General features: G+C 34.7%; 1 protein-coding gene across 2 annotated transcripts in view; it reads right to left on the bottom strand.

Annotated features, from left to right (window-relative positions):
• Positions 1-7,246: 7,246 nt before the first annotated feature.
• LOC144444481 (ras-related protein Rab-20-like) overlaps positions 7,247-11,402 on the bottom strand; it is a 298,311-nt gene continuing 294,155 nt past the window's right edge. For both annotated transcript variants that reach the window (XM_078133910.1, XM_078133909.1), the window contains exons 2-4: positions 10,336-10,429; positions 8,310-8,369; positions 7,247-7,877 (exon numbers count right to left, since the gene is read on the bottom strand). In XM_078133910.1, coding sequence (XP_077990036.1) covers positions 7,347-7,877; positions 8,310-8,369; positions 10,336-10,410 — 666 coding nt within the window. In that variant the 5' untranslated portion in view covers positions 10,411-10,429 and the 3' untranslated portion in view covers positions 7,247-7,346. The remainder of the gene's footprint in view (positions 7,878-8,309; positions 8,370-10,335; positions 10,430-11,402) is intronic.

Here is an 11,402-nt window from a genome sequence, read left to right as displayed (position 1 = left end):
GGGGGGGGGGGGTGTTAGTTGCACATGCTACTCAGGGGATCGTTGTCACCTGACCATACCCTGGATCAGTGACAGAAGTTCTTCTCTGTCGTTCAGTCTTTGTTCTAAAAAATCACTCATAATTAAAGAGGTCGACATGCCTTTCCATAATTTCACAAATATGTTAGTTGAAACGTACTAAAGACAAAACAAACCTAAACGTAACAACAAAAATGATATCATCTCGTGCAATGTATCTTGGAATTGGAAAAGTGACTATGCTGTCAATAGAACTCAAACTGTTTTCAAACATCAAAATATTGAAACCCTTATTTCCACATCTGTAGTCATTGCTGTGAATTATTCGTCATTAAACGGCCTAAAAATTGGTTTTCTGATTTTAAACGGTAAAACTCTGCATGAAAGTGTATTTTAATCATAAAAACACGAATGAAAACTGGATGGTCTTGACAAAAGGGGTTTCCAAAATTTGTGATTAGCTAGCTTTCGTCATGTTAACGGAGCATTATCAGGTCAATAAAATTTTTTAAAAGAAACCAAATTTGGCGGAACCCTATCCCAGACATGTCTTAGTTTGTTTCATACCAGTGTGTCCCAATATAAAGTTATTTCCCTAAATGATAATCCAATTTACAAGATCAGGCCAATTTTACAAAATATATTATGTCATCTCTACAAGTGTGTATTTTTATTCAAACAAAATGAAGGTACTTGTAACATGAACCGAAACTGACTAAAACTCACTGCACATTTTGTGTTCGCACAATCTGATTAAAATCTGGGGTGGTGAAAGTGGCTAGATGTCTCTATTTGCATCTATTTCCATTGTTTTGTATCAATTGTTTTGTTCTGGGTGATCGTCGCCTTCCCACACAACACAAAACGATGGAAATAGAGGTAAATAAAGGCATGTAGCCGCTTTCCCCACATCAGATTGTAATAACATTGGGGTTCATGTTGATCACTCTCGGAACATCAAAATAAAAAACAAACAGCACTAAATTACAGAAATTGAGGGAAATAAAGAAATCATGTCATATTCACCAGATTTTAATTAGATAAACTAATCCCCCCTGATCATAACCATAGATTCGCAAACATGTAAGTTCATCCATCCAATTTGCAGTCTTGCCAAATTTTACCCAATACCCTTCTATATTGTGAAAATGATCCCAAATCATTGAAAAATGACTTAAAATCCTCCGAGGTGTATTTGTAAACTGAAGAATTTGTCATTACTGAGATAAGTTAAACATGTAGGAAAGATGCAGAAAATTGCCAATTTCTTTTTTTTTTTTCACTTTTACACTTAATTTCATTTTTTTCAGAATCAAGGAATAAGTCACTTTTGTGTAAATAATTCCAAACTGTGTTGTCATGGAAATGGTATCCTACATCATATAATATAATAATAGTTATAGTCTGCCATGTAATAAAAATATTATTTTAAGGTAAAATTAGGAATAATCAGTTATGGAATTTTTTTTATTATTTGTGTCCTTATAAATCATAATTGTACAGATTTTATAGAAAAATCTCATAAATACAAGAAAAACCAAATATCATTATTAAACCATGTTTCAAAATATTTTTCAGAATATTATGTTGCCATGAATTGTATCATGCAAATTTATATTTATTGTCATGTAAATAGGGTCAAGGGGTCAAAAGGTCAAAGGTAATGTTTGATTACTAGTCGATATGAAGCTCTGCTTCTCTCGTTAAAGTATAATTTATGTACGACAACTAAAGTGTGTTAGAAAAAAAAATAGTCTGTGTACTGCAAATCACTTTACTTTGTCATCTTTGACCTGCAGTGTGACCTTTGACACAGTGTGACCTTTGACTTGCACAGAGAGATAATGAAAAAAAAAAGTATTTTTGGTCTGTAATATGAATGTCATCATTTTGGAAGCATCAACCGCAGAGGTTTATGTGTTTTACAGGATATGAACTCAAGTACTTCATAAGGTTGATGGAATGCTAGATTGATACTTAAATGTGATAGAAAAAGTGTAAACATAGGGTAGATTGAATATCATGGAATGAAATGGGCTAAAAACCTATGGTACTAAACTTTGAAGATGCCTTAATACATTAAGGGTTGGTTACTAGGCCATGAGTTAAACAATAATTTATTTAGTGACTCAAAAAATATCAAAATACCCAATTTATTAGATTTGACAATCATGCTGTCTGTAATTGTTCTCTCTTTGGATCCTGGTAAAATTGTTGCTATGAAGTCTGTCATTATCAGAATGATGTATCAATAGCAACTGTATCCATGGTTACTATGAAGTCTGTCATCATTAGCAAAGCTGTATCCATACCATCTGTTGCTATGAAGGCTGTCACCCTTAGGAATGATTATCACTAACAATTGTAGCCATGGTTGCTATGAAGTCTCTCACCCTGCCAATTGTATCCATAGCAACTGTAGCCATGGTTACTATGAAGGCTGTCATCTGAAGCAGTGTTTTAACCATAGCAACTTTTGCCATAGGGTTCTATAAAAGCATTCATCTGTTTAGAATTGTGTCACTGTTGACATGGTAACTATAATGGCTGCCATCCATAGCAACTGTTGTCATGCTTACTCTAAAGATTGTCAGCCATAGCATATTGTCATCAAGGGGTGCTATGAAGGCTGTCTAGTAAGAATAGTTGTTCCTTAGCAACTGTTACCAACACGGTAACTCAAAATTGCAGTTCCATGTTACTTTTAATTGTAAAATACATGAATGAATCGAACCACATTTTATGTTTGAATTTTGATGTTTATAATATTTGCAATCCACTTTTTTTTGTTCATATATACCAAATTGTAATAAAATGAGACGAGATTTTGTACGTTTTCATGACAATATTATACAGTAATGGTGGGTTAATGTACAATGAATGTGGGAAGTAATCAATAAATATTGTTCATACTATTATTCTGTGAATTGTATACTGTACTCCATGTATGTGTGGGGGTTTGATGGCGCCCTCTACAGTTTCAGCCAGTCATTGAGTGGAGTCTTGTAGATTCTGTAAACTAGATGCTAGACCCTCGGGCATTTCTGGTAATTTTAAATGTGACCACAGGTTGCATAGTGCCAAAGGCATTGTCGAGGGCTTACTGTGCAGCACGGATGCTGTATCATCCATGGCTTGAAATTCAAGTTTTGTTTGGCAACCTTCCAAGTGAGATCGAGGTCTTATCTACAATACTAGTAGATTCTAGTGATTTTCATGACCCATGGACGAGAACATTACGAGTTATATAGGGTAGGCTTTCATGAATGTAATTGTGTGTGTGTGTGTCTGTATGTCTGTCGGTCTGTGTGCATGTGTGGGTGTGTGTGTGTGTGTGTAGTGTTCTTGCTAATGTTAGCGAACCCCCAGTAACAAAAGGGTTAAAGTTGCATAGTTTCCCATGCAATCTACCATAATTTTGTTTGAACTCCCGAAGAACCTCAGTAGATTTTACATGCTTACTGCCCTTAACAAAAACACTGGTGTGTATGTGTGTGTGTTGATGTGGCTGTGAGGTCTTCCTTCTCTTTCCACTAAGTATTTGGAGTCAAGGGAACTTTTTGAAACCAGGTTTTGAAAAAAAGCCTCGTAAGGGGTTGGGATCATTTACACTGTAAATATGTAAATAAATAATTTAAAAACCGTGAAAAATACAAGTGACCTGCAATCCATATACACCAAGTCCCAATTACTCAGAATCAAATGGGATTCTTACTTCAACTATTACTGCCTCTGATATCACAGCTCTAGTATCGGTAGCCAAGGGAGACTGACAAATATCTCTGTAGTGTCATGTGATGGCGCTGTTCAACACCCTTAATACTGCTGTTCATGACTTCTGTTACACTTTGGGGTTACACACATGGTGACTTCTGCCAGAGGAAACAACCTGCTGAAAATGACTAAAGACCATTTTCTCTGGCTGAAACTTCTGCATTCTAGCCTCCTTTGAGAGACCAACATGATACAAACAATTATAGGAAGTAAGAATACAGTCCCTGTAAAACAGGAAATCACTGTCATACATTTGGAGCAATGGCTCATAATCAGTGTGATGGCTATATCAGCATTGGAACTGGAGGAACAAGACGAAAACAAATATACAGAGTAGAACGAACACACTACGCACACCCAGAAAACACATGTTTGCATATGGGAAAGTTAGTTCGTTGAATCTGAATGGCTCCAATGTCCCGAGGCAGAAAATTATTTCCTCCTCTCTCTACCTAAGATAGTCTTCAAAAACAGATATTCTGCAAATGTCTGAAATGACATCTGAAAGACTATGGTGTAAACAATATGGAATTCAAACATACAACATCTTTAATCAATCACAACTACACTATAAATTTCCACATAAAAAAATTTAATAATATCTTAAAAGTATAATTTCATACATGGTTTTTGTAAATGTACAGATCATTCTACAAACAGTATTTGCAATGTACAAACACAAACAAGATATATACTTGTAAAACTTCACACTCTGTAGTTAAGTTTGCAAACAGGAATCTTAGAAGTATATTAGACGCGGAGAATATATTGTCCATGGTTCCAAGAATTAATAGAACAGTACAATATAGTTACTTTGGAATAATAAATTTGAAACGAATGCAACTTTTCAATCCATCTACAATGTAATAGATAGTCAACGAGTTTGGGAGGTTTACATAACCCTGCAAAACGAGTTGTCTATCTTACTTATAATACGGCGTGATTGGTCCAAACGGATCTTTTTTCAAAATGTTGTGTAATTTGTTGCATGCAACTTGAGTGCTGAGTGTAATATAGGTCACACCCCTAAGAAAGAGTGGGTTATGGCTCCATATAACTAACCAAAATCAAGGCCTCTGATTGGCCAAGTCGGTCTAGCAGTAGTATAAGGACTTTGATCATGCAATGTCCGGAACAGATGGATCGAAATGTTGCATTCGTTTCCAATTTATCGTTCCAAAGTAACTATATTGTACCGCCCTATCTTAGACGTCTTTGATCTTAGACGTCTTTGATCTTGGTTTGTGAAATGAACACAAATAGAATCTGAATAGTAATTGACAATGATAATGTAAATTTTTCTACTCTAATATCAAACAAAAATTATAATTTTGACTCTATTGTCGACTTATCTGGTAAATATTTTGATGACACTAAAGGGGCACAAGCTGAGTTTTATAAGCCATTTCACTCAGGTGAAAATAATTACAAGAAATCTAGATTTAAAATATGTTACTCTAAAAAAAAAAAACTTGTTAAAGGGGAACATTACTCTAGGAAATAAAAGAATAAATTTAATAATCTTTGGCTCTGGAGAGCCATTTCATGATTTCAATTCACACAAACTTTGTCAAAAACACCAAATTGAATCTTTTTCATCTTTCTTGTTCTTATGGGGGGGGGGGGGAGAGGTGCAATGTTGTTTCATGGTTCTTATTAGACATGACTATGGATTACATGCACACAGTATATTCATGATTCCTAAGTGCTTATTTCCTTCGACAATGTTTCTTTAATTCAATATTATCAATTGAACACTATTGTTGACAACACAAAATTAAAATCTATTAATTAAGTACATTACTTTCACGTGACTTGTATATTTTCTACAACTGATATTCACAAAATCTGTTGAAATTGATCTAATTTCACGACTACATTTGCATATTTTACTAATTTTCGTCAGACGACAAAAATAAGTTCACAAAAGTTGTTGAAAATGATACAAATTTGCATATTTTGGTCTGACCTGTAAGGTCACAAGGTCACTCCTGAAATTGACAGACATTTTGACAATATATAATAATTAGTACATAGCAACACGTATAAATTATTGCACTATTTATATATGATATAATTACAGATTTTTCAAAAATATGTAACCATGGCTACAGTTACATTATACACTATAGCATTGTTACAGTTTGATTATAGCATGACTAAAATGAGATAATATTGCAAAAGTTAGATTACATCATCGTTAATATTTGATAATATAATTGATAAAGCTAGATTATAGTATGGCTTTAGCTTATGGTAAGGCCACTGTAAATTATCTATTAATATGTTGAGACTTTTTTGTCACTTCGCACTACATCTGAGAAGATTTATATATCGTCTTAAATATTTACCTCAATTTTCAATTCCATAATCACATAAAAGGTCTTTACTAAAACACAGACATATAATATCATATCATATCATACCAGAAAAACAATAATTATCATAACTTTGTCATGTCGTTAATACATTTACTTCCATATACATAAAATGGTTTAATCAACTGTTAAAATAAGTTCATTATGTTACATAATGACAGAACCCCATGACAAGTGAGTGCAAGTGTGGTGTACTTGGGGTGATAGCTTGCAGTGTTCTCCGTTGGAGTACTAGCACAAGTGTGGTGAGTGAAAGTGCAGCAGAAATCACTTGAAGCACAAGTACAAATACCTCTGAGTACCCACACTGACAGCATGGGGTCTGTTAATTACATTATGTTTATCTGAAAGAGCAAACATCCATAAAAATGTTACAGTGCGGTCACATGTACGATGAATGACAGTGCCCTCATTTGCATGCAGGTATACAATACTGCTGTCGGTATTGCAGTGCAGCGCATATACCACTAGTATGTGTGCACACCAGTGTAAATAATATCTGATACATATGTAATACATACCTTGTATGTAACACATCAATAACATCGTTGCATCATTACACATATACAGTTTAAATTTATAGCATGGCGATAATGTTACTGGCCACTGCACCTAAATACTTTAGCTGCCCTCACAATTGAAGTTAAATTTTTTCCTTAATGAAAAAATCATGATGGCAATATATGTCATCTTAAGTACAAAAAGTATCAACACTGACATAAAATTTCTTTTCTTAATATTTGTGTGTGTTTATTTTAGCAAATTGCATGTAAAATACATAGTATTTCTTATTAACACCATATTAAGCATAATTGTGACGTACAAAGTACTTATCATGTAAAATACATATATTTCTTATTAACGCAATATTTGCATAATTTGAGGTACAAAGTACTTATCATGTAAAAATTTGTTATTTATTAAAATTAGCAGCATCCAGTTTTCCTTTAATGTCATTAGGAACAAACATTATCTAAACTGACAAAATTTCTTTTTAATATGTCTTGTTTAAGCGTTTCATTGAAAATATTATGTGTGTCTGTGTTTGTTTGTGTGTGTGTGTGTGTGTGTGTGTGTGTGTGTGTGTAAATACATACATATGAACACTTCATTTGGATAATTTTTAAAGTAAAAAAGTGCTAATCATGTAAACATTTTTTGTAAGTTTTGTGAAGCTCAGCAGCAGCCACTTTTCTTCTTCTGTTCTGTAGTAACTGCAGAACTATCTGAATTTTTCTCTACTCTTTGATGATCAATATGACTCTCTAGATGTACAACTCCCTCTGGTCTTTTTCTTCCCGCATTTGGATCTATCGGGTTTCCTTCATGATCCAACGGTAACAGCGTTTCAAAGATGTACGTGAAAACATTGTTCACATTTTCACCTGTGATGGAACTGGTCTCAAAGAATGGGATTCGTATATCGTTCTTTGCACCGTCTTCAAATCGCGATTTGTTAGCGTTGACCGCGAAATGTTCACCATCCTCGTTGTTTACTTTTCGAGTTTTAGGTCTTACTAAATCTAATTTTGTACCGACGACTACAGCTAAACAGTCCTGCTCAGCTGCTTGTAGTAACGGTACGTGCCGATCACCTAGACTGTCAAATGACTCCTTTTCTGAAATGTCGTAGGCAAGGATGGCGGCAGAGGCATTGCGGCAGTAAAATGAACTCAATCCTGCAAATTTCTCCTCACCAGCAGTATCCTATGAAAGAAAATTAATTTTAGTAATTCATTAATTAGCTATTTCAATAATATCCTCAGGATTCTACAAAGTTGTTAATCTACCCTGAGGACACAGGGCCATGCTTCTTCTAGGTAATAAAACCTGTGATTGGTTTCTTCACATCAGATGTACAGCCATTACAGATTGAAAGAACAGTTTTATTTTGTCTTTTTAAGTTGACGACAGTTTCTGCATACACTATTTCTAGTGAGACTTCACAATTTTTTTGCGATTTTATCATTTTTTTCTCTGTAAAAGGTTTAGGGTTGGCAGTGAAAAACTAGGTGGGGTCGGGTAACAAGAGCCAAACAATTATTTTTTTAGGCCTAATAGCGCCACTCTGCATCGTCTGTTTTGAGGCTAGTAAATATAGAGAGATTACTGTTACATCATTATAAATTATTCACTCACCCATATTGCAATATTATAAGGTCCCCATTGTTTCAAGAAGAAGGATGCACCAATGGTATGCTGAAATCACAAACAGGAGAAATTAAATTAATATATACATTTATCTGTCCATCCAACCAGCATGGTATTGTAATCCTTCTCTAATTATTTGCTAAGTAATGCAATACTGAAAACATTATTGCAGTTCCTTATACATATGCCAATGTAAATGAAATTACATAAATGCAAACTTATATTTTTACTACAAAATTTGCTGTGTTTGATTGAATATAGAAAATATCATTCCAACAGAACCACATGACACATGAATGGTAGTATAGGTACATCATGTTCATATACTAAGCCTTCAGCAGTGTGCTCTTAAATGACATTTTGTTCTTGTGGGTCAGTATGATAAAAACTGGCATTTCTTTTGAGTCGCCACATAGTAAGAGATAAGGGAACACCAAATGTTGGTGCGTGACTAGAAATTGTGTGCATCAGTGGTACATAAAATTGGCTTAGAGGACTAACTGGTCTTCAGTGATCGCATTACATGGTATGAACTTTTGACCCGTAGTGACCTCAATTCCATATAGAGCCACTTAAGTCAGTGTTCTATTTTCCCTAGGGTAATATTCACATAACAGAAGTCTTATCAGGAATTTGCTTTAACTATGGAAAGAATATATGCCTGAGAATGTGACGTGTTATAAAATACTTATTACCTGGTCATATTCGGGCACTAGTAGACGTCATATTACCTCCCGTGCTGTTATGTAGCAACTATTTCCCCTAGCTCTCAGCCTCTCAAAATAGTTGCTATATGCATAACAGCCCTAAATGACTACTAGGGCCCTCATTATAGCCAAGAATAAGTGTATAAAGTATAACAGCACCTGTGTGCGCCTTTTTCTGCTGAACTTTCACTCTATATGCTTATACAAGTATATGCCACAGAGAATGTTCACAAGTACAATGTGCTCATGCAAATACTAGATGCATTTAGCACTGATATGGAGCTTGTGTTATATACAGTACGATCCCTGCCCTGATATTTTCATTTCTATGGTTGTGAGTCTCTGTCTATCAGTGATGGTATCAGTATGAGATCGCAACAGCTGTTGGCAGTGTGAACATTATATTAATAATTCTTTCAAAATAGTAGAACTATGGACATAAATGATGATAGGCAAAGGAAATAGAGATACAGAAAGAAATCAAGCTGAATTCACCACATCAGATTCTAATCTTCTTGTTTCCTGTTGACTGTCTAGCACCAGGTAAAACACTATAGGTGGTAACATGGGTTCACTGAGACAACACCCAGTGTGTCACAATCACATGTACAATTAAAGTACATAAAATTATATATAACATATGGGTAACATGGTAGTGAAGGATAAAGTAATTCTGACAGGATTTATCTTATGATCATGTATATACATGTGTGTGTGTGTGTGTGTGTGTGTGTGTGTGTGTGTGTGTGTGTGTATGTTGTGTATGTATGTATGTATGTATGTATGTATGTATGTATGTTTATAAATCATATGTAATGATTATAAAATCATCAAGGATGCACCCACACACGTAAACACACATACACACACATACACACACATACATACATACATACATACATACATACATACACACACATAAACACACATACACACAATACATACATACATACATACATACATACATACATACATACATACATACATACATACATACATACATACAAACAATACATACATACATACATACATACATACATACATACATACATACATACATACACACACATACATACATACATACATACATACATACATACATAAATACATACATACATACATACATACATACATACATACATACATACACACATGTACATATGTACGTACGTACGTACGGACGGACGTACGTACGGACGGTACGTACGTACGTACGTACGTACGTACGTACATATATACATACATACATGCATGCATACATACATACATACACACATGTACGTATGTACATATGTATACATACTTACACTAATAGTTTCTTCAAATTTTCCAGTCAGGTAACGTTGTATGAGAGTTGATTTTCCTACACTAGAGTCACCCATAATCACTACTTTGAGGTCTCTGTTGAAATAAATAGTAGACATGTACATGTAATGTGTATGTAATTGTATGTATCCATATTATGAGATACAGATATTATGTACGTGTACCAGCCTGGTAATATACCAAGATGCAGTCACTGAAGTTCTGGACATTTCACGTGTAAAGGATTGCAAGAGTGCACACTTGATTTGGCAAAGTGAGGGTTACAATTTTTGTCACGGCTATTCTAGTTCCAGTACGACCGTGTTACAATTTACACTACGTTATCTTCACACATTACGTCTAGTCAAAGTCGTTACTCTAGCACAGATATCTGTGCTACCCACGACACTGTTCATATACACGTGATGATGTTTAATCATGTTGTACAGTTGTACAAACTGAATATTAATGAGTAATTGTCTGAAGGAAGTAAACCAATTACAACTGCCTGTCAATTTGTGATGGATTACTACTGGGATATGCGCTGTTTATCCTCACCCAGCATGGGGTTTAGCCATTTTAACGGTAAAATGTTCGACTTTGACTATAGACGCAATGTGTGAAGATGATGTGTTAATCGGAACACGGTATTGGAACTAGATAATGTCATGGCAGACCGATTGTATGGCAATATTTGAAGCTGTGAATAAAATAAGTATAAAAGATCAGTGTGTGTTCTTCCAGGTGTACATGTAGTGGTTCGAGATGAATTATTGGTATTATTAGCAAATAAGATTATATATCCGAAGCGATGTGGAAAATGTGTGGTAACTAAGTCTCTGTTACCCTGAGACTCTCACCGCTGGGAGCTACCTCAATTATCTCTCACCAGGAGTTCTACGGTACATTTCTTCCAAGTCGTAAAAATGGGCTTACAAGGCCTATTTTTTTGTAATTTAGATGTACTTGCAGCGACGTTTGAAAAGTGATAACTTGTCGTGACAGTACCTAAATTATTAACAATGTTGGACATGTATTCCCCAGCATGCACTGCTCTAATACGAGTGAG

The sequence above is a fragment of the Glandiceps talaboti genome, chromosome 13, assembly GCF_964340395.1.
Source record: "Glandiceps talaboti chromosome 13, keGlaTala1.1, whole genome shotgun sequence".
Classification (NCBI taxonomy): Eukaryota; Metazoa; Hemichordata; class Enteropneusta; family Spengelidae; genus Glandiceps; species Glandiceps talaboti.
The sequence above is the reverse complement of the archived record's forward strand: the minus strand, read 5'-3'. Positions and strand labels throughout refer to the sequence as shown.